Raw genomic sequence first — 27,962 nt, 5'->3', positions numbered from 1 at the left:
CCACGGGACTGCTACTGACACGTGACCAGCCTTCCGGCTGGGAAGAGGCTCGAGGCACGCCTGTGACATCATTTCTGCGCGACCCTTCTTTTTTGGCAAGAGTTTTCCTGCTGCTCTTCAGAACTATGCCTAAAGTAGTGTCCCGGTCGGTAGTCTGCTCCGACACCCGGGATCGGGAGGAGTATGACGACGGCGAGAAGCCCCTCCACGTCTACTACTGTTTGTGTGGCCAGATGGTCCTGGTGCTGGGTGAGTGGTCGGGGAACTGGGCGGTGTCTGCAAGACGGGAAACTTCGGGATCTAGGAGGCACGTCTCTTTGAAGAGTGGTTTTCCTCGCTCTCCATCCCTGCCCCGCCCCAGGATAGCTTTTCTGTTTTCTGTTTAACTTTGTGAGTGTATCCAGGCTTCCCTCAAAAGTAAATTTCTCCTTCAGGAAAAATAAACTGGCCATCTCCCTCTCCTCCCAGTCCGCCTCTACAAACTTTGTAACCTTTCTGCCGGATGCTAGGATGCTACTATGGCTCTTCCTCTTAAACCAGAATAAAATCCTCCCTTGATCCCTCCATTTTCTTCCAGCTGTATCCCCATTTCTTTGTTTCTTTTATAGCAAGACTTCTAAAAAAAAAAAAAGCTGCCTATATTGACTGTCTCTGTATCCTCACTTCCCATTTCCATTCCTGTTGAGCTAATTTCAGGCAGGCTTTCCTTCCTGCCCCACCACCGAAACCGTATTTGTCAAGGTCGGTGACTGAACGTGTTACTAGCCCCAGTGGTCAGTAATCAGTGCTCATTTTGGTCCACATCTTAGTGTCATTTGACAGAGATGATGATTCCATCCTTCTTAAAACACTTTTTTCTTGGCACCTGGGTGGCTCAGTCGGTGAGACCTCGGACTTCGGTTCAGGTCATGATCTCATGGTTTGTGAGTTCCAGCCCTACTTCGGTTCAGGTCATGATCCCATGGTTTGTGAGTTCCAGCCCTGCACGGGGCTCTGCACTGACAGTGCTGAGCCTGCCTGGGATTCTCTTCTCTCTCTCTCTCTCTCCCTCTCTCTCTCTTCTTCTTCTTCTTCTTCTCGAAATAGAATAAAACAAAAAACACAACAACAACAACACTTTTTTCTTTTACTTCCAAGACTCCACAATCTCCTGATTTTCCTTCTACCTTGATTTTGCCCCTTGTCAGTGTCTAGTTCCTTTTTCTGACTCAGGTTTTTAGGCATCGCAAGGCCCTAGGGCTCAGTTCTCTTACCTACTCTCAACCCATACTCACTCTCTAAGTGATCTCAACCAGTCCCAAGCTTTAAATACCATCTCTACGGTGATGACTCCCAAATGTTCATCCTTCACCCACACTTCCCCTCAAACTCCAGCTGCCTGTTCCGTGTCTCCACTTGGATGTCTAATGGGTCTCTCAAAGAGATCATGTTCAAATTGGCTTCATGACCCCCTACTTCCCACTCTCCCCTATTCGCCCAGAATCTCAGAATCATTCTTGACTTGTCTCTTTCTCATACCTTCGATCTATCCAATCCATCAACACGCTGTGCCGGCCCTTCCTTGAAAAAACCTATCCAGGGGCGCCTGGGTGGCGCAGTCGGTTAAGCGTCCGACTTCAGCCAGGTCACGATCTCGCGGTCCGTGAGTTCGAGCCCCGCGTCGGGCTCTGGGCTGATGGCTCCGAGCCTGGAGCCTGCTTCTGATTCTGTGTCTCCCTCTCTCTCTGCCCCTCCCCCGTTCATGCTCTGTCTCTCTCTGTCCCCAAAAAAATAAATAAACGTTGAAAAAAAAAAAAAAAAAAAAAAAAAAAAGAAAAAACCTATCCAGAACCTTACTGCTTCTTACCACTTCATTTCTGCCACTCTAGCCCAAGCCTCCGTCGTCCCTCACCGGGAACTGCCACGATAGCCTTTTACCCTCCACTCTTTGTTTCCAGGGGGCTTTTTCCCACACAGCTGCTAGAGTCCTGTTCCAAACTTGGTGTTTTCCTATAAAACCAAGAGTAAAACCAAAGCCCATGCCTAGACCCTGCATGATAAGATCCTCAACCACCTCTCCGACCTCATCCCCTACCCCTCTTCCCCTTGCTCACTGTGCTACAACTACAGTGGCCTTTTTGATTTTTCTTCATCGCGTCAAAACCTTCTGCCTCCCAGAGCCTTTGGGATTGGCATTTTTTCTGCCTCGAACACTCTTCCCTAGGTGCTTCCTTATTTCATTGAGGGCTCAGCTGAAACGTCTCTTCATTTGAAAAACTCTTCCCTGGGGGCTCCTGAGTGGCTCTGGCAGTTAAGTGCCAGAGGTTGGCTCAGGTCATGATCTCGGTCATGATCTCCCACGAATCCCAGTTCGTGGGCGAATCCCAGTTCGTGGGCTCGAGCCGGCATCAGATCAGGGTCTGTGCTGACAGCTCAGAGCCTGGAGCCTGCTTCGGAGTCTGTGTCTCCCTCACCCTCTGCCCCTCCCCCACTCACGCTCTGTGTGTGTGTGTGTGTGTGTGTGTGTGTGTGTGTGTGTGTGTCTCTCTCTCTCTCTCTCTCTCTCTCTTTCAGAAATAAATAAACATTAAAAAACCCCAGAAAACTCTTCCTTGGCTATCTAAAATAGCACCCTTGTTACTCTTTGCCCTCTTAACTCTGCCTGATTTTTCTTGGTAGCACTTCTCCCTGAGATCACTGTCCATCCTCTTAATATCCGGCCAGGTTTTTTTATGGGCACTTATCATTATCCAAGGTCATATTTTGTAATTCTTAATTTAAAAATTTTCTGCCTCCTCCACTAGAATGTAAACTGCATCAGGGCAGGGACTTGGCTCTGTTATTTGCTGAAATCCCCAGCACTACGTTTGAACGGCACCTGGTACTTTGAGGGCCCTCGCCTATTCATCGAATGAATGAATTCTCTTTTGATCACCTAGAGTTGAGTCTGAATACTTGTTGTCCTCAGTAAATGCACACTCTTTGGCAGCCTCAATTCCCTCACCTTTAAACTCTGAATTGGGCTACGAAATGTCTACTCCAGCAGGTCATTGTGAAGACTAATCAACATGCAAACTGCCTGGCGTTCTCTGACTCCCCCTCCCTCTCTTCCATTAATCTCGAATCACTGTGGTCACTTGACTTCTCTATGACCCTTTAGGTACTTAATTTGCATTATATCAGTTTCCATCTGCTTTGTAACTGCACCTCATTTATTTCCTGCGTGTTTTCATTGTTTTCAGACGGAAACGCCTCTAGCCTGGCTTGGGTCATTTGCATACCACTTGTAGCATAGCACCTCCCCTGTCTCTCTCCTTTTGTGACCACCGATCCACCCTTCCCAATGCCTTCCTAAACGAGGCTTGATGACGATGTCCTTCCTGTCTGATTCTCATGCATTATATCCACCCTTCCCAATGCCTTCCTAAACGAGGCTTGATGACGATGTCCTTCCTGTCTGATTCTCATGCATTATAACACGAGCCAAGTGTCCCACGGTCACAGAAACACTCATGGAAAACTTGCAGTGCTGGGAAGGACTTTTGAGACACTGTGGTCTACTCATCCTTCAAATAAGGGGGGAAAAAAAAAACCCAAAGGAAGTTGCCAAAGATCACCAAGATGGTAACGTAACAGCTGCGGGTGTTCTGACACCAAGTCATTTTTTCGTTGGGGAATCCAATAATAGCCATCAATAAGCATAGCAATTATAGTGCAAAATTACAGCGCTAAGGGCCCCACTGAAAACTTGTGATTGCCTCCAGGTATCTCTCAGTGGCTCCTGTGACCGAATCTTTCTCCATTTCTTCAGACTGTCAGTTAGAGAAACTGCCCATGAGGCCCCGGGATCGGTCCCGGGTGATCGATGCTGCCAAACACGCCCACAAGTTTTGTAACACAGAAGACGAGGAGACTATGTACCTTCGGAGGTAAGAAGCGGATGCTCTCTGGAATTTCCTTTCTGTGCCGCAGTCGGGTTCTGAGGAATATAAACACCCCGTCTAGCGCTGAACGGGTCATTCTTGTGGGCCTGACGCTTTGACCTTTGCGTTGGCCCTAACTTCTGCGGACACAGCAATATCTTCGCTGTGCTCTGTTGAAATGCTGCGGATATGCGCTTCTGTTGCCATTTGATAGCTGTAATTTGGGGGGATTTTTTGCAAGTAGAATGAGGTCATTTAACCTGTAATCTCTGGGAGCATGCCATGTGCCAAGCACTGAGCTGGGGACTGGCTCTGGGAAGGTGGATAAGGTATTGGGGCGCCTGGGTGGCTCAGTTGTTTAAGCATCCGACTTTGGCCCAGGTCATGATCTCGCGGTTCGTGAGGTCGAGCCCCGCGTCAGGCTCTGTGCTCACAGCTCAGACAGAGCCTGGAGCCTGTTTCGGATTCTGTGTCTCCTTCTTTCTCTGCCCTTCCCCTGCACTCACTCTCTCTCTCTCTCCCTCTCTCTCTCTCCCTCTCTCTGTCAAAAATAAATAAACTTACCAAAAAATTAAGATGGATAAGGTACTGCCCTTACCATTAAAGAGCCCATCCCTCATCGAGCGGACTGGTTGCCTGTTGCGTTAGGATAAAATGCTGGTGTGGTGGACAAAAGGCTATGGAAAAACAGATGGGAGTGGGTCATTCTCCTGAAGGGTGATCAGGAAAGGCACCGAAAGATGATGGCATTTGTGCGTGGCCTTGAACTAGGATTTCACCAACTAGATGAGGGGGTTGAGGAGCATCCCAGGTGGAAGGGATATGGAAGCATTGAAAGCATCACATATGGTGTGCTTGGGAAATTTGAATGGTCCTTGGTGACTATAGCCCAGGTTACTTTACAGGAAGGGGTTCGTGCATCCTGGGATGGGGACAGAGTAAAATGCCGAAATAGACAAATTTGGACTTTATCTGTCGGCAATAGCTTGTTCTCTTTTTTAGGCAGGAGAGTGACATGGTTAGATCCGTTTTAGATTGGGAGTCCTTGCTTGAGATGGGGAATTGAAGCCTGGGAAGGGCCAACGTTATGTGGAGTGCGGAGCAAGAAGAGAGAGGACTCAAGATACAATCCTGGGAAAACACTGACGTTTAAAAAGCAGACAAGGGGGGATGCACCTGGGTGGCTCAATCGGTTAAGCATCTGACTTCGGCTCAGGTCACGATCTCACAGTTCGTGAGTTCGAGCCCTGCGTCGGGCTCTGTGCTGACGGCTCAGAGCCTGGAGCCTGCTTCGGATTCTGTGTCTCCCTCTCTTTCTGCCCCTCTCCTTCTCACGCTCTGTCTCTGTCTCTCTCTCAAAAATAAACAAACATTAAAACAGTTTTTTTTAAAAGGACGCCTGGGTGGCTGTCTTGGTTAAGCATCCGACTTTGGCTCAGGTCATGATCTCACAGTTCATGGGTTCGAGCCCCGCATCGAGCTTGGTGCTGACAGCTTGCTTTGGACTGTGTCTCCCTCTCTCTCTGCCCCTGCTTGTGCTCTGTCTCTCTCTTTCAAAAATAAATAAGCATTAAATAAAAAATGAATAAAAAAAAACCAGACAAGGGGGGCACCTGGGTGGCTCAGTCGGTTAAATCCGATTTTAGCTCAGGTCATGATCTCATGGTTTGTGAGTTCGATCCCCCCACATCAGATGAGTTTGAGCCCCGCTTCAGGTGAGCCTGAGCCCTGCTCTGGGCTCTGCACTCTCTCTTCCTCTCTATATCATGTGGGATTCTCTCTCCTGCCCCACCCCTCACCTCCGCCCCTTGCTCACTCGTACTCTCTCCCTCAAAAATAAATAAAATTAAAAAAAATAAAAATAAAAAGCAGACAAGGGGTGTCTGGGTAGCTCAGTCGGTTAAGCATCCAACTCTTGATTTCCGCTCAGGTCATGATCTCATGGTTCGTGAGTTTGAGCCCCGCACTGGGCTCTGCGCTGTCAGCACGGAACCTGCTTGCGAGTCTGTCTCCCTCTCTCTCTGCCCCTTCCCCACTTGCACGCACGCATGCGTGTGCGCTCTCTCTCAAAATAAATTACACTTAAAAGAGCAGACAAAAATAGTTGGGACCTGGTGACGTGGGAACCGAGAGGAGAGAGCATCAAGGAGTGTGTATATCAGGAGACAGTGGCCCACAACAGGTGCCTGATACCACAGAGAGGTCGGTTGTGGGGAATTAAAAAGTCCATACGTCCCTTCACGTATATTTTATTTATTGGGCCCCTCCTGTGTGCCAGGCACTGTCCTAGAAACCTGGGATGTGCCACTGTATTCTTTTGCGAGGGCTGCTGTAACAAAGTACCACAAACTAGGTGGCTTAGCACAACAGAAACTGCCTCACATTTCTTCTGAGTCCTAGAAGTCTGAAATGAAGGTGTTGGCGGGGCCGTGGTCTCTCTGCAAGTTTGAGGGCAGGATCCTTCCTTGGCCCTTCCCAGCTTCTGGTGCTTGCCGCTGGTCCGTGGCGTTTCTTGGCTCGTAGATGCCTATATTATCACGTGGTCTTCTCCCTGGGTCTCTGTCTCTGTTTTTCTTCTTTTCTTTTTATAGGGACACCAGTCATATTGGATTAAGGGCACATCCTACCCATCTGCATGACCTCATCGTAACTAATTATATCTGCAAGGACCCTCTTTCCAAATAAGGCCACATTCTGAGGTTACTGGAAGGACATGACGTTTTAAGGGATCCATCCAACCCATCACGACCAGTAAACAAGCAAAGCACCCTGCCTGTATGGAGCTTGTGTTCTAGTGTTGAACTGGGAAAAGCTACAAGCTGACATCTTACTATGTTAATTTAAGAAACCAAACTGCTGTCAGCCCGCACTAACAAAGAGAAGCGGAAATACTGCTAGGCGATTCGGTAGCAAAGCAGGCATCAAGCCCCATTGGGACAACTGGGTTTCTAAAATGGTGTAGCTGGGGGCGCCTGGGTGGCTCAGTTGGTTAAACGTCTGACTTCTGCTCAGGTCATGATCTCACGGTTCGTGGGTTCGAGCCCCGCATGCTTGCTTGCTTGCTCTCTCTCTCTCTCAAAAATGAATAAGTGTTAAAATTTAAAAAAAAAAATTTTTTTCCGTGTTTGTTTATTTTTGAGAGGGAGCAGAGTGCAAGCTGGGAAGGGGCAGAGAGAGAGAGGGAGACACAGAATCCGAAGCAGGCTCCAGGCTCTGAGCTGTCAGCACAGAGCCTGACACGGGGCTCGAACCCACGGACTGTGAGATCATGACCTGAGCCGAAGTCAGACGTTTAACCAGCTGAGCCATCCAGGTGCCCCAGTGTTAAAAAAAAAAAAACTTTTTTAAATACAATAAAATGGTGTGCCTGAAGTGACGACAATTGGTTCTATAGGAGATACAACTCGAGGCCAATAATACGACCAGATTCTAAAATTGATGAGATCTGCAAAGGAAGGCCCTTCAGGAAACATTGGGGAAAAATACTCCAAACACTCCATTATGGTATACAGGAGGCTTTACGAGGAAGACACCCTGTCCCAAGCTAATCCATTGTTTTGTGCTTTTTCTCCCTCCGTTAACCTTTATTTAATTTTCTGATTTTGAAAATGGCCAACTGACTGTCTTTAAGATCACCAAGATATTTATTATGGATTTGTTATATGTATTGTAACTACATGTAGTAACGTATAATTGTATTGTATATTACATGTATCGAACGGATGTATATTACTCAGTTAATACAGAAACTGACCTAACCACACAGCTAGGCCACAGGCCCCTATGGCACTAAAAGGCAGATGCCCTCCCCTCTGGGCCAGAAAACTAAATGGCCTTAGGCTGAAGTAGAAACCCTGGAGTCCAATCAGCCTGGCCCTAGAAGCGAGCCAGCTCCGGGCCTAACCTTAGGACCAGGTAGTTCTTAGAGTTTACCAACGAGGTGTCGTCTGCTTCCCCCCCCTGTTGGCACTGTTCCCTCTCTAATCAACAGTCTTTCCAATGGCCCGTTCTCGGGTGCCCCTCTGCTGGCCAGGGTGGAGTTTTGCTCTGCTCTTCTGTAGCCAAGCTGCGTGGGAGAGCACGGGTTGCTGAACACGTGGCGGCCTGGCCACCATAGGCCTGGAGCCTGTCGCTGTCTACCTCCAAGTCACGCATTCTCGAGTCCTTCTCTTTTGGCACTGCCGTTCCCAGGCGCCCCTTTCCCTCCTCCGCCGCTCGCACAGTTGCAAGTCCGGTGCTTTTCTGTCTGGATCTCTGTTGACCATGCCTCCCTGGTTGCTCTCCTTCCTTGATTTCTGTGAAGCCGTTCTGGAGATTCTCCTCCTCCTTTGGCTTTCTCAGTCTTCCGGATTCTTCCTCTGCCTGCCCGTTAAATGTTGGCATTCCCCAGGGCTCTGACCTCCCCTCTTTATACTCTCCTGGGACATTCTCACCGCCTTTCATGACATCAGTTACACTTAGGTGCTGAAGCCTCACAAAGTCTCCCATCTGCCTGCATTTGTCTCCCGTACTCAGAACTGTGTACCTCACTGCCTCCTCTCCTTCGTCGCCTGACGTTCTCTCTCAGATCCAACAGGCTCCATCCAGGCTCTGAGCTGTCAGCACAGAGCCCGATGCGGGGCTCGAACTCACAGACTGTGAGATCATGACCTGAGCTGAAGTCGGATGCTCAACCGACTGAGCCACCCAGGCGCCCTGTTTTGTTTTTTTTTTTTTTTTTTTTTCTTTTTGTAAGTAAGCTCTACACCCAGTGTGGGGCTTGAACTCGTGACCCTAAGATCAAGAGTTGCACGCTCTGCTGACTGAGCCGGCCAGGTTCCCCTTGATTTTTTTTCTTTAAACACAACAACATTTACCATGTCATTTAGTTTCTGTGGGTCAGGGATTCAACAGCAGTTTAGGCGGGTGGTTCCCGTCTCTTCGTGAGGCTGTGGTTACGAGGCCGACCAAGGGTGCAGTCATTTGAAGTCTCGCTTGGGGCTGGCGGTCCCACTTCCAAGGTGGCTCACTCACAGGGTTGGCAGCTGAGTGCTGTTGGGGAGGAGCCCCATCCCCTCATCACAAGGGTCTGCCATAAGGCTGCTTGAATATCCTTGTGATGGGACAGCTGGCTTCCCACAGCATGAGTAATCCAAGAGAGAGCAAGCCACAATATCTTTTGTGACCAAGACTCAGAAGTCCCCATCATTTCTGCAGTGTCCTTTTGGTATTACAGGTCAGCCCCCCTCCTTTTGGGAGGGGACTGTGCAGGGCGTCAATACCAGGGTGCAAGGATTATTGGGGGCCATCTCAGAGACTGCCACAACCAGGGAGAATGTGTTGCGTTTTGTTTTTGGCCTTCCCTCCCTCACATATTCCTAGAGATTAAGGGCAGGACAGAAAATCAAGGTCAATTAGTCCAGCTAGCTAGCTCATGTTAATCACTTCCTTATACCAGTTAAGTACCTTGTCTCCATATCAAGGTGAACTTTTCGAGCGCAAGAATCCTGCCTTATACTTCCAAAACCCTTAGTACATCTTGCCTGCTTCTTGGCACATAGTTAGGAATAGATAAGTTTTTATAAACTTGACAAAATCCCATCTGTCACTGGTATTTGAAGGTTAACTCATTGAGAAGTATACAGTCCCCTTTATTTGAAATCCTGTGGTTTGAAAGCTCAGGCTTATGAGATTGACCGACTTCGGGATTCTAGAAGTGGCTTGCGTGGCGAATCTCTCCGCTTCAGGCTGAGGTTGGATTTAGAGTCCCAGTAGGAACCAGAAGTGGTACACGGAACCCAAAATATTGCCAAGGCTCTAGTCGCGTGATGTTGGCGAATGGTGGCGCGTTTGACACAAGCAATACTTGTAAGAGAAATGGAATGTTAAAGATGGCACAGACTTCGGAGTTCTACCCCAGGCAGGACCGCTTTGTGACTTTGGGCAAGTCACCTAAGCTTTTTGGGCCCGTTTCCATGTCCCTCAACTGGGAGAATAATCATCGTCAGTCTCTACAGTCTCTATTCCTCAGCAGTTCTGCTCTTCGCACGCACCCTCACGTAGTGACTCTCCCCCCTGGCTGTGTTAGCACCATCCCGGGGACTTTGTTTTGTTTTGTTTAAGTCCTGATGCCGGGGCGCCCGGTGGCTCAGTCGGCCGACTTCGGCTTGGGTCATGAGCTCGCGGTTTGTGGGTTCGAGCTCCGCATCAGGCTCTGTGCTGACAGCACGGAGCCTGCTTCGGAGTCTCTGTCTCCCTCGCACTCTGCCCCTCCCCCGCTGGCACTCTGTCTCTTTCTCTCTCTTCTCTCAAAAATAAATAAACATTAAAAAATTTTTTTTTAAAAAAGGCACCAGAAATATTGTAGCTTTTTATGTCTAGCATCTTTCATTTAGCATGTTTTCTTTCTTTTTTTTTAAATGTTTTTATTTATTTTTCTTTCTTTTTTTTTTTTAAATGTTTTTATTTATGTTTGAAGGGGAGGGAGAGAGAGAGAGAGACAGAGCATGAGTGGGGGAGAGAGAGGGAGACACAGAATCTGAAGCAGGCTCCAGGCTCTGAGCTGTCAGCACAGAGCCTGACGCGGGGCTCGAACTCATGAACCGTGAGATCATGACCTGAGCTGAAGTCCTACGCTTAACCGACTGAGTCACCCCGGCGCCCCTGTCTTTCTGATCATGGTGATCCTAGTGTGCGTGAAGTGGGAGCTCATTGTGGTTTTGATTTTCATTTCCCTCCTGGCAGATGATGCTGAGCAGCTTTTTCATGTACTTTTTGGTCATTTGCATATCTTTGGAGAAATGTCTATGGATTTTTTGCCCATTTTTAGCTGGTGTATTTGTCTTTTTAATTGTTGAGGTGTAAGAATTCTTTTTTTTTTTTTTTTTTTTTTTTTTTGTAGTTCAAGGGTTTTAATCCAATTCTATCACATATTAATTCTTTGACCTTAGGCAGGTTACTTAACCTTGTTTTTTTAAATTTTATTTGTAATTTTTTAAAATTCACATCCAAATTAGTTAGCATATGGTACAACAATGATTTCAGGAGTAGATTCCTTCGTGCCCCTCACCCATTTAGCCCATCCCCCCTCCCACGATCCCTCCAGGAACCCTCAGTTTGTTCCCCATATTTATGAGTCTCTTCTGTTTTGTCCCCCTCCCTGTTTTTATATGATTTTTGTTTCCCTTCTCTTATGTTCATCTGATTTGTCTCTTAAAGTCCTCCTATGAGTGAAGTCATATGATTTTTGTCTTTCTCTGACTAATTTCACTTAGCATAATACCCTCCAGTCCCACCCACGTAGTTGCAAATGGCAAGATTTCATTCTTTTTGATTGCCGAGTAATACTCCAGAGTTGTAAGAATTCTTTATAATGGATACTGGCCTCCTATCAGATAAATAACGTGCAAATATTTTCTCCCATTCTGTGGATTAGCTTTATACTCTCTTGATGATATTCTTTGAAGCATAAAAGATTTTAATTTTAATCAAGTCCTATTTATTTTCTCTTTGATTGCTTGTGCTTTAGGTGTCATGTCTAAGAAACCGTTGCCTAATTCAAGGTCTTGAAGGTTTATGTCTACATTTTCTTCTAAGAGTTTTATAGTTTTAGTCCTTTTTAAAAATTTTTTTTTTCAACGTTTATTTATTTTTGGGACAGAGAGAGACAGAGCATGAACGGGGGAGGGGCAGAGAGAGAGGGAGACACAGAATCGGAAACAGGCTCCAGGCTCTGAGCCGTCAGCCCAGAGCCCGACGCGGGGCTCGAACCCCCGGACCGCGAGATCGTGAGCCTGGAGCCTGGAGCCTGTTTCCGATTCTGTGTCTCCCTCTCTCTCTGCCCCTCCCCCGTTCATGCTCTGTCTCTCTCTGTCCCAAAAATAAATAAACGTTGAAAAAAAAAATTAAAAAAAAAAAAATTTATGTATTTTGAGAGAGAAGGAGAGAGAGAGAATCCCAAGCAGGCTGGCTTCATGCTGTCAGCACACCCGATATGGGGCTTGATCTCACAAACCGTGAGATCATGACCTGAGCCAAAATCAAGAGTTGGATGCTTAACCAAGTGAGTCATCCAGGCACCCCTTTATAGTTTCAGTTCTTACGTTTAAGCCTTTCATCCATTTTGCGTGAATTTTTTAGATGGCCTGAGGTAAGGATCTAATAAATTCATAAGAGACTCTGAAATACAGAGAACAAACTGAGGGTTGCTGGAGAGGGGGTAGGTGGGTAGGTGGGGTTGCAATGGGTGACGGGCATTAAGGAGGGCACTTTCTGGGATGAACGCTGGGTGTCATATGTAAGGGATGAATCACTGGGTTCTACTCCTGAAGCTAAGACAGCAGTGTATGTTAACGAACTTGAATAAAAAATAAATTAATCAATCAGTTAATTCATCCTTTTACATGTGGATATCCAGTTGTCCCGGTACCATTTATTGAAAGAAAGAATGTTCTTTCTCCTTTGAATGGTCTTGACACCCTTGTCAAAAATCCAGGGGTGCCTGGGTGGCTCAGTTGGTTAAGGGTCTGACTTTTGGTTTTGGCTCCGGTCACGATCTCACAGTTCGTGAGATCGAGACCCCTGTGGGGCTCTGCGCTGATAGGGAGGAGCCTGCTTGGGATTCTGTCTCTCCCCCTCTCTCTCTGCCCCTCACCTGCTTGCACTCTCTGCCCATCCCCCCCCCATAGATAAATAAATAAACATTAAAAAAAATCAGTGAACCAAATATGTGTGGGTTTATCGTGGACTCTCAGTTCCATTCCATTGCTCTATATTTCTATCTTTTATGCCAGTACCACTCCGTCTTGATTACTGTGGCTTTTGTGGTTTCAAAATCAGCAAATGTGAGTCCTCAAGCTTTGTTCTTTTTCAAGATTGTTTTGGCTATTCTAGGTTCCTTGCAATTCCATGTGAATTTTGGGATCAGCTTGTCAATTTCTGCAGAAAAAGCCAGCTTGGGGTTTGATAGGGATTGTGTCGAAGGTGTAGATTCATTTAGGGAGTATTGCCATCTTAACAATAGGAAGTGTTCAGTCCACAAATACGGGATGTCATTCCATGTACTTAAGTGTTCTTTAATTTCTTCCAGCAGTGTTTCATAGTTTTCAGTGCACAAGTCTTGCACTTAATTTGTTAAATTATTCCCAAGTATTTTGTTCTTTCTGATGCTATTGTAACTGTTTTCTTAACATTATTTTTTATCGTTCATTTTTAGTATATAGGACTGCCACTAATTTTCATATATTGATTTTGTATCGTGCAACCTTGCCAAATGTATTAGCTTTAATTGTGTGTATGTGTGTTCTGAAGGGTTTCTACATGTAAGATCATGTCATCTGCAAATAGAGATGGTTTTACTTTTTCCCTTCCAATCTAGATGCCATTTCTTTCTTTCTTTCTTTCTTTCTTTCTTTCTTTCTTTCTTTCTTTCTTTCTCTCTCTCTCTCTCTCTCTCCTTCCTTCCTTCCTTCCTTCCTTCCTTCCTTCCTTCCTTCCTTCCTTCCTTCATCTAGTTGCCCTGGCTAGGCTTTGTGTAGTGTTGAATAGAAGTGTTGAGAGTGAGTATCCTTGGCTTGTTCCTGATCTCAGGGAGAAAACTTTCAGTCTTTCACTATTAAGCATGATATTAGTATATGTAGCTTAGGGATTGTGGGTTTTTCACAAATGCCCTTTATCAGGTGGAGGAGGTTCCCTTCTATTCCTAGTATATTAAAAGGGTTTTGAGTTTTGTGAAAAGCTTCCATTTGGGGCCTATTGAGATGATCGTGTGTGTTTTCTCTTTTATTCTATTACTGTGGTGTATTATTGCTTTGGTTAATTTTTTTTTTTTTTTTTTTTTTTGTATGGTGCACCAATCTTGATTTCATGGGATAAATTCCACTTGGTCATGTTATATAATCTTTTTTCTATGTTGCTGGATTCAGTTTGCTAGTATTTATTTTCATTTGAGGATTTTTGCCTGTGTATCAAGCAGGATTGATCTCTGTTGTGTTGTTGTACCTTTGCCTGGTTTTGGCATCAGAGTGATACTGGCTGCATAGGATGAGTTGGGAAGTGTCTCCTCCTCTTTTGAAAAGTTTGTGAAGCACTGGTATTCATTCTTCTTTGAACTTTTAGTAGAATTTACCAGTGAAGCCACTGGTCCTGGGCTTTTCTTTGTGCAGGTTTTTGATTACTAATTAAATGTCTTTACGTGTGATAGTCCATTCAGATTTTGTTTCTTTTCTAGTGAGTTTTGATAGTTTGTATTATTCTGTTGTTTTAGGAGTTTGTCCATTTCACCTAGGTTATTTAATTTGTTGCCATACAGTCATTCATAATGTAATCTTACAAGTCTTTTTATGCCTGTCAGATCACTAGTACTCCCTTGATTTTTTTTTTAAGATTAAAACAAAAATTTTTATTTTTGAGAGAGAGAGGGAGGGACAGAGGGGCAGTGAGAGAGAGGGAGATACAGAATGTGAATCAGGCTCCAGGCTCTGAGCTGTCAGCACAGAGCCCGACATGGGGGCTCCAACTCCCAAACCACGAGATCATGACCTGAGCTGAAGTCGAACACCCAACCAACCGAGCCACCCAGGCACCCCACTCCCTTGGTTTTTTAAAGTCCTGATAACATTAGACTATTTCCCTGAGTATGCTATACGGTTTTGGCTTTGCGCATAGTATTCCCACTGCTTGAAATACTACTTTGTATCAGGAGTGTTGGCTTGAAATCGCCTCCTCACAAAGCCTTCCATGACTGCCTCAGACAGACTTGGTGTGCCCACCTCTGTGTTCCCATTACAAGGCATACATTTTTCCATTTAAGAACTTCCCTCTATGATTATAATTTTTCTCACTAAAACCGAATTCTTAAAAGGATAGTTTCAACCAGTATTTATTGCATGCCTACTTTGTTTCCAGTGCTTTGCTCAGCTCTGGGAATAGAGTGGTCAGATAGGCATGGTCTCCGCTGCTTTCGGAGCCCATGGACCTTACAGTCTAGTGGGCTGACAGAAAAATAATTATGATTACAGAAAGTTCTGTGAATGAAGCCAAGGGCTTATACAGGGTATCTCACGAAAACTTCTCTGAAACGGTAGTCGGGGAGGGTCTCTGTGACTAGGTGATATTTGATCTGTGACCCCCAAAAAATGAGAATCAGAAAGCAGGGAGAAGAGCATTCCAAGGAGAGAGAGAAGGGTGTGTGTGTGAAAGGTCAGAGGTGGGAAAGCGCTGGTTTGTTCCAAGAATAGGAGGGAGGGAGGGCATCTGTGGAATGAGGCAGGGGCCCAAGCCGGTGCTCAGTTGGGGCCGGGTAGGCCGTGGTAGGGAGTTTGGATTTTCTTCTAGGTGTCTTAGGAAGCCACTCCTGCTTCTGTTTCAAGAATGATTTGTAGTGGAAGCAGGTTCTAGAATAAGCAGTAAGAGTTTGTATGTTAGGTATGAACTTAGGATGGGGAAGGCCTAACTAAATACCACCCCCCCCCCCCCACACACACACACATGCACACATACTATCGATTTGACTGCACAAAAATCTAAAATTTCCACACGGGTTAGGAGGAAGTCAAAGACAAATGTCAAACTGGGGAAAAAATATTTGCAAGGCCCGTTAACATTGGCAAGTCTCAATAAACAAAAGATGTGAACTGACCACTCACACAAAAAAAGAAAACACAAATGCCCGTTAAATATGTGAAAAGATGCCTGACTTCACTCCTTAAAAAAAAAGAAATGCAAATGTTGAGATCACGGTTTGCTCGAGCCAGATTGGCAGCTGTGCATTTTATTAAAAAATTTAACTTTTTTTATTTTTTATTTTTTATTTTTTTTTTTAGAATACCAAGCAGCCTTGGTCTTTTTTTTTTTTCCAACGTTTATTCATTTTTGGGACAGAGAGAGACAGAGCATGAACGGGGGAGGGGCAGAGAGAGAGGGAGACACAGAATCTCGGAAACAGGCTCCAGGCTCTGAGCCAGCAGCCCAGAGCCCGACGCGGGGCTCGAACTCCCGGACCGGGAGATCGTGACCTGGCTGAAGTCGGACGCTTAACCGACTGCGCCACCCAGGCGCCCCTATTTTTTATTTTTGAGAGAGCAAGCAGGGGAGGGGCACAGAGAGAGGGAGACACAGAATCCAAAGTAGGTTCCAGGCTCTGAGCTGTCAGCACAGAGCCCGACGCGGGGCTTGAACTCACGAACTGTGAGATCATGACCCGAGCCGAAGTCGGACGCTCAACAGACTGAGCCACCCAGGGTCCCCAGCAGCCTTGCATTTTAATAACATACCTTGTTGGTGAGACTGTAGAGAAACAGGAACTTTCACATTGGTAGTGGGGATGTAAGTTGGTTCAGCTTCTCTAGAGAGTAATTTGGCAGTATTTATCAGAATTTAAAGTGGATACACTTCTAGGAATTTATCCAACAGGTAAAAGACACTTTGGCACATCCACGCACAGGACTACAACGCAGCCCTTAGGAAGAATGACGCAGCTCTTTGTCGATTGATAGGGAAGGGTCGCAAATATATGTTTTCCAACCAGGATACATTTTTAAGTGAACAGAGAAGTAGAGAACAGTGTAAGGTGTGCTCTCTTTGTCTAAAAAGGAAAAAAAATCTGTTTTCTTTTTTTTTTTTTTTTTAATTTTTTTTTTTTTTCAACGTTTATTTATTTTTGGGACAGAGAGAGACACAGCATGAACGGGGGAGGGGCAGAGAGAGAGCGAGACACAGAATCGGAAACAGGCTCCAGGCTCTGAGCCATCAGCCCAGAGCCTGACATGGGGCTGGAACTCCCGGACCGGGAGATCGTGACCTGGCTGAAGTCGGACGCTTAACCGACTGCGCCACCCAGGCGCCCCTGTTTTCTTTATATACCTATAAGGATTTTTTGCTTGCATCGGCAGCTGTCTCTGAGAGGAACAGAAGAAACCAGAACAGTATTTGCCTCCGGGGAAGAGAACTGGGTGGGTGAAGGGTGGGGGGGATGATGTTTCCTTTTCTTTGGACCCCTATAGGGCACCCCTATATTTGTACCGATAGGTACCACGCATACATACTGCCTATTAAACATTTGAAACCAACAAGGGGAGGGGGCGTGAGGAGACCAGTCTGGAAGCTGTGACAAGTCATCCAGGGAAGAGACGCTGGTGGCCTGGGCTAAGACGGGGGCAGGAAGGTGGAGCAAAGCAGATCGGTTCAAGAACTTTTTGGGGAGGAATCCAAAATCTACTGATGGAGTAGATGTGGGAGGTGAGGGAAAGAGAAGAAACAAGGGTGAATCCTAGGTTTCTGGTAAGCACCTGGGTGGGTGGAAAAGCCGCTTACCTAAGGCAGTGTTGTGGGCTCTTGAGCTGGACGGGCCTGAGCCTGAAGTCAACCTATTCTTTTTTTTTTTTGTTTGTTTTTAATTTTTTGTTTTTGAATTCAACCTATTCTGCTTCCTAACTGTGACCTGGGGCAAATCATGTGATTGGTTTGTACTTAGGAGCCTTCATCTATAAAATGGGAACAATAATATGACCTACCTCACAGAGCCACCGTAAGGACTAAATGACTTAATACATGTATACTTGAGGGGCGTCTGAGCGGCTCAGTCGGTTACGTGTCTGACTCTTGGTCTCAGCACAGGTCATGATCTCACAGTTCGCAAGATCGAGCCCCCTGAGTCAGGCTCCGTGCTGACAGTGCGGAGCCTGCTTGGCATTCTCTCTCTCCCTCTCTCTCTCTCTCTCTCTCTCTCTGCCCCTCCCCCACTCATGCTCTCTCTTGCACTCACTCTCTCTCAAAATAAAAATAAATAAACATTTTTTTAAAAATTAAAAAATACGGAGCGCCTGGGTGGCTCAGTCGGTTAGGCATCCTCCTCTTCGTCTTGGCTCAGGTCATGATCTCATGGTGGTGAGATTGAGGCCCCCACCCCCCCTTTCTCCATGCTGGGCACGGAGCCTGCTTAAGATTCTCTCCCTCTGCCCCCTCCTCTATGCACTTTCTGGCACGCACGTGTTATCTCTCTCTCTCAAAAAAAACAAAGATTAAAATGAATACAGGTTTAACTAACCAGTCAATCTAGGAAATGAAAATTTTTGAAAGGCCCTATTACCATTTGAAGAAATGAGGTAGTGAGGTGGAGAGGTTATGAGATTTGTTCATATCTTTTTTTTTTTTTTTAATTACATTTTCTGCGCAGGCCTGAAGGCATTGAACGACAGTACCGGAAGAAGTGTGCCAAGTAAGTATTTAACTGTGGGTTTCTCCGAGCATAAGAAAGTAGAGGCAGCAATGTGTTTGGAAAAGAATTATTGGATACAATTCTCTGTTGTATCTTTATCCTTATAATCTCCATTGCCTTTGAACTCCCACTGCACAACCACCAATATGCTCCCCAAACAGACTAGTCAAAGTCACATCCCTGACCAGCTGGCCACAAAAATGTTTTTCTATTTTATTTTTTTTTTCAACGTTTATTTATTTTTTTGGGGGACAGAGAGAGGCAGAGCATGAACGGGGGAGGGGCCGAGAGAGAGGGAGACACAGAATCGGAAACAGGCTCCAGGCTCCGAGCCATCATCCCAGAGCCCGACGCGGGGCTCGAACTCCCGGACCGCGAGATCGTGACCTGGCTGAAGTCGGCCGCTTAACCGACTGCGCCCCCCAGGCGCCCCTGTTTTTCTATTTTAAACCATAGTATCAATTTTGAAATGGAGATGTGAGACTGCTAAACTACAGTAAGTTTAATCTTCCCGATGTAGGAGAATTAAGGCAGGGAAATGGCCAAGAAGGCATTTTAGTTCACAGCCACACTGGATTCGTTAAATTCGTTTTAGCATGTCTCATGGGTCGACTTCATGTACCTGAAAACAAGTCTAATAGAAATGACCGACCCCCATCCCTATCAAAATAACACCAGCATTCTTCACAGAGCTAGCACAAACAATCCTAAAATTTGTGTGGAACCAGAAAAGACCCCGAATAGCCAAAGCAATCTTGAAAAAGAAAACCAAAGCGGGAGGCATCACAATCCCGGGCTTCAAGCCGTATTACGAAGCTGTCATCGTCAAGACAGTATGGTCCTGGCACAAGAACAGACCCTCAGATCAATGGAACAGAGTAGAGAACCCGGAAATGGACCCACAAACGTATGGCCAAGTAATCTTTGACAAAGCAGGAAAGAATATCCAACGGAATAAAGACAGTCTCTTCAGCAAGTGGTGCTGGGAAAACTGGAGAGCGACATGCCGAAGAATCAACCTGGACCACTTTTTTATACCACACACAAAAATAAATTCAAAATAGACGAAAGACCTAAATATAAGACAGGAAGCCATCAAAATCCTTGAGGAGAAAGCAGACAAAACCCTCTTTGACCTTGACTGCAGCAACTTCTTGCTCAACATGTCTCTGGAGCCAAGGGAAACAACAGCAAACGTGACCTGTTGGGACCTCGTGAAGATAAAAAGCTTCTGCACAGCGAGGGAAACAATCAGCAAAACTAAAAGGCAACCGACGGAATGGGAGAAGATATTTGCGAACGACATATCGGATAAAGGGTTAGTATCCAAAATCTATAAAGAACTTATCCAACCCAACACCCAAAAAGCAAATAATCCAGTGAAAAATGGGCAAAAGACATAAATAGACCCTTCTCCAAAGAAGACATCCAGATGGCCAACCGACATATGAAAAAAACTCATCACATCACTTATCCACATCACTCATCATCAGGGAAATACAGATCAAAACCACACTGAGATACCACCTCACCCCTGTCACAATGGCTAACATTAACGACTCAGGCAACAACAGATGTTGGCGAGGATGTGGAGACAGAGCATCTCTTTTGCATTCTGGGTGGGAATGCAAGCTGGTGCAGCCATTCTGGAAAACAGTGTGGAGGTTCCTCAAAAAATTAAAAATAGAACTACTCTAGGACCCAGCAATTGCACCACTAGGTATTTATCCACGAGATACAGGTGTGCTGTTTCAAAGGGACGCATGCACCCCAATGTTTATAGTAGCTCTATGGACAATAGCCAAGGTATGGAAAGAGCCCAAGTGTCCATTGATGGATGAAGGGATAAAGAAGATGTGGTCTATATGTGTCAGCTCAGGTCACGATCTCGCGGTCCGTGAGTTCGAGCCCCGTGTCGGGCTCTGGGCTGATGATGGCTCAGAGCCTGGAGCCTGCTTCAGATTCTGTGTCTCCCTCTCTCTCTGCCCCTCTCCCGTTCATGCTCTGTCTCTCTGTCTCAAAAAATAAATAAACGTTAAAAAAAAATTTAAAAAACCTTAGACCAGTTACCCAGACTCTTGGAAGAATGGCAGCAACTATGTATATATAGTATGTTTTTAGAAACTTCTATTACTTTAAAAATTTTGTTTATTTTTTAAGTAACCTCTACACCTAACATGGGGCTCGAACTCTCAACCCTGAGATCCAGAGTCGCATGCTCTACCGACTGAGCCGGCCAGGCGCCCCAGAACGGCAGCAGTTGTAACTGGAAAGCCGTCAGTAGCAGGAGCCAGCATTTCCCAAACTTGTCGAATGAGAAGAATCACTTGGGATCCTGAGGGAAATGACAGATGCCGGGGCCTCAGCTCCCCGATTTGCTGAATCAGGATCTTCTGGGGGAGGGACCTGGGAATCTGAGCAGCAGTTTTAACAAATTCTTGCTTGTAAAAGTGATCCCTCAGTGATTCTTAGGAAGTAGTTTCGGGAAGTAGTGGAAGGAGCGGATCATTCGTTTATGCCACAGACAAAACTATTCCCAGGATCTGAGCACACTTCGTGAATCCGTGTCTTGGGGGATTTGTATTCTGAGCTCCCCAAAGATTCATTCTGCTGTTTGCAGGTGTGGACTGCCACTCTTCTATCAGTCCCAGCCGAAGAACGCTCCTGTGACCTTCATCGTGGATGGAGCAGTGGTCAAGTTTGGCCAGGGTTTTGGCAAAACAAATATCTATACCCAGAAACAGGAGCCTCCTAAGAAGGTAACTATTGACAGACGGGTTAATATAGCTACAGATCGCCCTACATTTTTCAATAAGATTATAATGAGAAATCGCCCTTTATGGACGCATTCCTTATTAAGAGAATGCCATTTTCATGTATAAGCAGATGTTACATGTGACACATCCATTCTGTGTTCTTTTTTTCTTTCCTAGAGCTGTCCTCTGAGTAAAGTGAGAAGTTGTATGGTTTTAATGACCATTTATTTCCTTTGAAATGTCTTCCTTTTTCAGTGTGGACAGTGTATTATGCTGCGGGGAATAAGTCAGAGAAAGGAAATAATAGGATTTCACTCATGTGGAATTTAAGAAAACAGATGAACATAGAGGAGGGGATGGAAAACTAAGATAAAAAACAGAGAGGGAGGCAAACCATAAGAGACTCTTAAATACAGAGAACAAACTGAGGGTTGCTGGAGGGGTGTTGGGTGGGGGGGGGTGGGCTCAATGGGTGAGGGGCTTTAAGGAGAACACTTGTTGGGATGAGCACTGGGTGTTACATGTAAGTGATGAATCACTAAATTCTATTCCTGAAATCATTATTACACTATATGTTAACTAATTTGGATTTACATAAATAATGAAATAAGTAAAAAAATAATGAAATGAATCGGGCTAAGTTTTAAATATACTTTTTAAAGCCTTGATGGCAGATGTTAGAAAAACATAATCCAAATAAAAACCATTAGCATTTGTAGATAGGCCAGCCTGTCCCAAAGAGGGGAGTGTCCCCTGCCCCAGCCCCCACCCCCTGCAGTCAGGCATGTGTGCCCGCAGAGACACACGCGCGCGCGCACGTGGCTCACAGAGCCAACTGCAGTGAATGAGACCGAGTCCTCCTCCTGTGACTCCAGGTGATGATGACCAAACGGACGAAAGACATGGGCAAGTTCAGCTCTGTCACGGTGTCTACGATTGACGAAGAGGAAGAGGAGATCGAGGCTGTGAGTGCTTCTGCTCTCAAGGGATCTGGATGGACAGGGGGTGGGCCCGGAAGGAAGGGGGACTCTAGAACCAGCCCATTCGAGTCGCAGCATAATTAGAAACTTCGGTCATAGGCCTTACTCTGCTGGTAAGGGACTAGAGAACGCAGGGCTAGTCCCTGTCTCCCTGGGTCTCAAGGACATCCGCACGGTGAGAGCCAGGGAGTTGGGCTAGCTCAGTGCTTGGTGTCCTACTGTGTTTTGAGCCGCTTTCAAGGGGGCAACCCCCTCATCCCTCTTCGGTTTCAAAACTATTAGACTCAACAATTTCAGGTCCCTTCCATTCCGGCTCGAGTGGTTTGTGTGGCTCTCCTTAGCGGTAGCGGCACTTACCTTTACGGTACTTGAGTATAACGAGGTTTGCGGAGAGGTGTGATCTGGTTTTCAGCCGCTTTCGCTGCGATCTGCGATCTGAGCTCTTCGGGATTTACTGAAAACCCGAATCCTTTGAAAGGGGACAGAGTCCGTTTCGGTACTTTTGGAACCGGAGGAGTCTGCTGCTTAAGGGCGACTTAAGGGCTCTGTTGCTCGTGGGCAAGACCGCTGGTTTAAAGGTGCTGCTGCTTCACCCGCAGAGAGAAGTCGCTGACTCGTACGCGCAGAATGCCAAGGTCATTGAAAAGCAGCTGGAGCGCAAAGGCATGAGCAAAAGGCGGCTGCAGGAGCTGGTGAGTGGCCCGGGCTGGCAAGGGTTTCTTGGTCTGGAAGACCCTCGGACGCTCAGGGAGATCCTTTCGCAAGTCTGTCAGGGGCTACCGGCGTGGTGGGCTGCCAGCGTGAACCCCGCTCTGGTGACCACAGCGTCCAGGCCCCCCGGTCAGAGTCCTGGTGAGATGGCCCCAACCAGAACGATACTTCACTCTGCTGCCTGTGGTCCAAGGTCAGGAGTTAACGGATCGGGGCTCCTGGATGCTCTCCCAGGATGCGACGGCGGGCGGCGTTGCTACAGCGACAGTACCGGGACCGGGGCTTCGGCACTTGTGAGAGCACGCTCCGGTTTCTGTGTTATCCACGGGCTCATCGCGGAGCACGCACGTTTATATCCGATGGTGCCCGCGTTTGTGTCTTCTTGATAGTAACGTGCTTATGCTATTGCCTTAAAATCCGACACCACTGTGCCTCCTCAGAGGGTATACCAGTCTGTTCGAATGACCGTAGAGGATTTTTTGGCGACAGAGGTGGGGGGGGGGGGGGCGGGTCTCGGGAGCTGCATGACCTTACCATAGTGTCCAAAGCAGTGCTTACCGAATGTTCTGAGGTGAAGGGCCAGTGCTTGCTTTTTTTTTTTTTTTCCTAATGTTTACTTATTTTTGAGACAGAGACAGAGCATGAACGGGGGAGGGGCAGAGAGAGAGGGAGACACAGAAGCCGAAGCAGGCTCCAGGCTCGAGCTGTCAGCATGGAGCCCGACGCTGGGCTCCAACCCACAGACCGTAATATCATGAGCTGAGCCGAAGTCGGACGCTTAACCGACTGAGCCACCCAGGCGCCCCCCCCCCCTTTTTTTTTTTTTTACAGTGCTTTCTTTTTTAAATTTCCAGCTTGTCAAGAGCAAGTTTATAATTTATCAAATGCAATAAAAATGAATTTGCCTCAGTTACTTCTATCAAATTACTTGATTTTGTTATCCCTGTCAAATGGCTATGCAAGTTGCAGAATGCTTGCTCTCGATTCTCATACGTATCTTGCACGAACCAATAACAAACGGTTCGTGGGCAGCACAACTTGAAGTAACACTGTTCTAGAAGAGCATTTCTTCCTGTTCTGCCGGGAATAGGATACCGGTATGCCACGATAAATTGCTTCCCTCGGCCCTTGGAGGAACTTGGGGCTGCAGGAGCCCTGCACTGATCACCTTTGACCACAGCCTTGCACACCGCCCCCATTTTGCCACGCAGACGTCATCATTTCCTCTGTGAACCGTAACATCAGAAACGTTGGAAAGCAGCTGCTGGACACCGCCCTTCTGGTTGCTCTGCTGAGTGAGCACGACAGGATAGAGTTTGGGCAGTTAGAGTAAGGAAGGCAAGTACGAATTTCACGTCACGTATCAGGGCGTATGCTTTTCTTCCTCTCCAGGCTGAACTGGAAGCCAAGAAAGCGAAAATGAAGGGGACCTTGATTGATAACCAGTTCAAATGATCAGGACCTTTCTCTCAACCCACACTGGAGATCGCAAGGAAAAAGAACTTTTTCTTGACTGCATGGACTGCTGTCTACCTTTTTGCCCCCGCAGAAGGCTTTCCATTGCTTTCCATTGCTTTCCATTGATTTCTCCTACCTTCAGTGAGGTCTTTGAGTCCATCTGACCTGCTTTCTAGAGATGGGGTTTTTTTCACCAAATCTTTCTGTATATAGGTCCTCCGTACTATTTTTGGTCCATTTGATATAAACTTCTTCAGCTGTGTAGAAACTCTCTGAATACATCAGTGCTTGAGAGTCTCCAGTTTCTTTTTTTTTATTTTTATTTAAAAAAAAAATTTTTTTTTTCAACGTTTATTTTTTTTTGGGACAGAGAGAGACAGAGCATGAACGGGGGAGGGTCAGAGAGAGAGGGAGACACAGAATCGGAAACAGGCTCCAGGCTCTGAGCCATCAGCCCAGAGCCCGACGCGGGGCTCGAACTCACGGACCGCGAGATCGTGACCTGGCTGAAGTCGGACGCTTAACCGACTGCGCCACCCAGGCGCCCCCAGAGTCTCCAGTTTCTAAAGTAGCTGTTCTCATACCTTCTTCAAAGTTAATAAAATGTTTAAAGATTTTTGAAAAAGATACTATGATGTGTCACAGAAGAAAGTGGCATGAATTATATTTAAAGCCATAGCAAGTCAGACTCTTTGAAGTGACTCTCTTCTATTCTTAGACTGGCAGGTATCAGCTCTGGTTTGAATCTCTCTGCTGTCGGAAGAAAATCCATAAAAAAGCCAGAATGTACGTAGAGCTTCCTTTACTTGATGTTCAGAGAAACTTGCCCAGTCACAGACTCCAGAAACAGCACAGCCTTGCTTCCTGTACTTCAAATATTAAAGCTCTGGGTGAGTTCTTCCTTCTCAGACTTTGTACTTACGAAGGAACAGCCAGATTAGAGTGGGCGGGGGCAGGGCAGCTCGGCTCCAAATGGAAATGGGGTCTCGGTAAGCAGCCTCAGCTAATAACTGCCCATCCCTTCACGCAGCTGACAAGAGTATGGGAGGGAGACGTAGAGGAAGAAACGATACTGACACAAAGGGGCCTGTCGGCCATCGGGTATTTCACATTCGCTATCCGTAGAGGAGTGTTGGATAGTTAGACACTTAGTGCCCCGCTCTTTTGGTGATGTCAGTACGTAGTGTTGTGTACGTGGTTTTATCTGTTCCCCGGTATGACGAGCTGTCGGGGCAGGAAGGGCACTTTAACCTCGTGGCGTCGTCTGCCGTGGGTTCAGTCGCCCCGGACGTGTGTGTGAGGTGCTGTCGGGAAATAATAGGACATTTTTCTCTGCCTTTTTTTCCCCAGCTTCCTTATTTGGAAGGAGAAGTAGGTTGCAGTAGGGGTGGACGGGAGTTAGCAAGAAGTGGGAGAAAGGCGGGGGGGGGGTGGCGGTCCGGGGACAGCCCCGGGCGGGGCCGTGTTTCCATCTTCCCAGTTAGCCTCCTGCACCCAGCGGGCTCTTTGCATCTGAGGCGTCCCTCCCCACCTCATTTCCTGTCCTCACCCTGAGAGGTGCTTAGACACCATGCGGGTGGTCGGCTGTAACCTCCGCACAGTTCCTTGACTTCGCCTCCAAACGGTGACCTTTACCTTCACGCTAGCCACGAACCGCCATGACCACAGCCCGGCGGGCCTGTCCCGCCACCTCTGAAAGCCAAGATTCCTAGAGATCCAGAGCTCTGTTCTGGGACCACAGCCTCCACTTCCTCTGGCTTCCACTAGCCCTGTTCTGTTTGGTTTTTGATTTGAAGGGTGGTTACTTCCTCATTTTACAAAGGAGTATCTCAGGCTCTGGGAGTTATAAGTTTCCCGAGATCCCATAGCCATCAAGTGATAAAGCCAGAAATCTGACTGCAGAACTAGGCTGAACTGCCTCTCCTGGGGGACTTTTAAGAAATATATTGTTGACAACAGATAGCAGTTTCATTTTGAGAAACCAAGTAAAATGCGTTGTAAAGACTCTTACGTGGGGGGCTCCCTGTAGGAAATGTGTCGTTACCTTTCCACACATTTTCTGAAATATTCGTCCTTAGATACTAGCCCTAAACCATTGGAGCATCTGGTTCAAATTGTGCATTTTGCTTCATCTTTAAGACTGCCAATCATTAGGACATTAGCACTAGATAAGCACGTGCCCTTTAGTGTTTTATTCTCTCGTTCTGAAATGCTTATTGACATAGTTTCTCTATTACCTTTATTTTCTTGTAGAATGTGAGCAGCAAATACAGGGTTTTAGTGTTAGGATAAAGAGCCATGTGGAAATTTTGGAGTCTTACTCTGTGTGTGTGTGTGTGTGTGTGTGTGTTTGCACATTGTCAACTGTCATAAAATAGTAAAATGTAAAATGTTTAATAGCTGTAATAATTGGTGACATTTGGAAGTGTAATTATACTGCATGAGAGAAGTTAAAATGCTTTTTAAAAACTAGCTTGCCTCGACCATGTGGGGATCCTTATCACCGGGGACCACCTCCTTTCCGTAAGGAAAAAACTTCCCTTTTTGTCTTCCTTGATGTTTTGTTCTGCCGCGCCTTCACCTGTCTGACTGCTCCGAGTTTTCACTCACTTCGAACAAAGCACAGTCCCTCACACTTGAGCTTTTAGGATTTGAGAATTCCTCCAGGAAAACGAAAAGCATCACGTAGAGTGAACTGAACCGGCTTCTAAACTTCGTAGGACCCCGATCCTCCTGTTTTCTCCCAGTGTTGCCATTCTGTCACTACCTCTCTTCCTTTGGGCCCAGCCTGATCCTCTGCTTGGGGATCTGAAGGCCCCTCACCTTCAACTCTTCTCACCTTGAGTTTGTGTGTGTGTGTGTTTTTTTTTAAGTAGGCTCCACGCCCAACGTGGGGCTTGAACTCACGACCCTGAGATCAAGAGTCGCATGTCTACCAACTGGGCCACCCAGGTGCCCCTAGTTTTGTTTCCTAAGTAAACTCTACGGCCCAACATGGGGCTTGAACTCATGACCCGAAGATCAATGGCCGCATGCTCTACCGACTGAGCCAGCCAGGGTGCCTGGCCTTGAGGTTTTTTACCTTAGAAAAAAACCTTTTTTTTTTTAATGTTTATTTATTTTTGAGAGAGAGAGAGAGAGACACACACACCATGAATGAGGGAGGCTCAGAGAGGATGGGAGACACAGAATCGCTAATGCCAGCGCCGCCTCTAGCTCGCCGAGCTCCAAAGGAGAAGGGGATTAAGTAGGGAGGTCTCCCCACCGTTGCTTGGACAAAGCAGGCTGCACGCGAGTCGACCGGTGCCACCGAGGAAGCAACCGGCTACAAAAGCCGCTCGCAAGAATGCGCCCTCTACTGCAGGGGTGGAGAAACCTCATCGTCACAGGCCCAGTACCGTGGCATTCCACGAAATTACAGGTTATCAGAAGTCCGCGGAACTTCCGATCCGCAAACTTCCTTTCCAGCGTCTGGTGCGGGAGATCGCTCAGGACCTCGAAACAGATCTGCGCTTCTGGAGTGCGGCTGGCGGTGCTTTGCGGGAGGCAAGCGAGGCCTACCTGGTGGGCCTCTTGGAAGACACCAGCCTGCCAGCTGTCCGTGCTAAACGTGTAACAATCATGCCCAGCTAGCACGCGGCATACATGGAGAACGTGCTTAAGAATCCGCTCTGATGGAAAACGTTTCATTCTTTCATTTAAAAAAAATTCTCTTCTTCCTCTTATTGGTAGATATTTTTTTTTTTCCTATGGGGTCAAAGGTACCTAAGTATATGATTGCAAATGGAAAAACGGGGGACAGAAGTAGGTATTGGCAGTTTTTCCATTTTCATTTGTGTGTGAATTTTTAATACAAACGTGGGGACACAAAGCATTGATGCGAGTCAAAATGTTGCGGTGAACACATTTCAGCAGTTCAACTTTATAACCATTATAAATAAACCTGTTACATTTTTCTGGA

General features: G+C 46.6%; 1 protein-coding gene and 1 pseudogene across 6 annotated transcripts; both read left to right on the top strand.

Annotated features, from left to right (window-relative positions):
• Positions 1 to 32: 32 nt before the first annotated feature.
• On the top strand, positions 33 to 27,962 carry STEEP1 (STING1 ER exit protein 1). 6 transcript variants are annotated; one of them, XM_045470680.1, is made up of 8 exons: positions 33 to 249; positions 3,791 to 3,908; positions 6,494 to 6,583; positions 18,055 to 18,096; positions 20,717 to 20,855; positions 21,728 to 21,817; positions 22,432 to 22,524; positions 24,720 to 27,962. In XM_045470680.1, the coding sequence occupies exons 1-8, from the start codon at positions 126 to 128 to the stop codon at positions 25,143 to 25,145; spliced, it is 1,122 nt and encodes a 373-aa protein (XP_045326636.1). In that variant the 5' UTR covers positions 33 to 125; the 3' UTR covers positions 25,146 to 27,962. The 6 variants fall into 6 exon arrangements, with proteins under 6 accessions (XP_045326636.1, XP_045326638.1, XP_045326637.1 ...); XM_045470683.1 differs by lacking the exon at positions 24,720 to 27,962 and adding an exon at positions 23,936 to 24,308 and having other exon boundaries at positions 44 to 249; XM_045470681.1 differs by lacking the exon at positions 6,494 to 6,583 and having other exon boundaries at positions 35 to 249.
• On the top strand, positions 25,172 to 27,962 carry LOC123594433 (annotated as a pseudogene).

This window comes from Leopardus geoffroyi, chromosome X (genome assembly GCF_018350155.1).
Source record: "Leopardus geoffroyi isolate Oge1 chromosome X, O.geoffroyi_Oge1_pat1.0, whole genome shotgun sequence".
NCBI lineage: Eukaryota > Metazoa > Chordata > Mammalia > Carnivora > Felidae > Leopardus > Leopardus geoffroyi.
The sequence above is the reverse complement of the archived record's forward strand: the minus strand, read 5'-3'. Positions and strand labels throughout refer to the sequence as shown.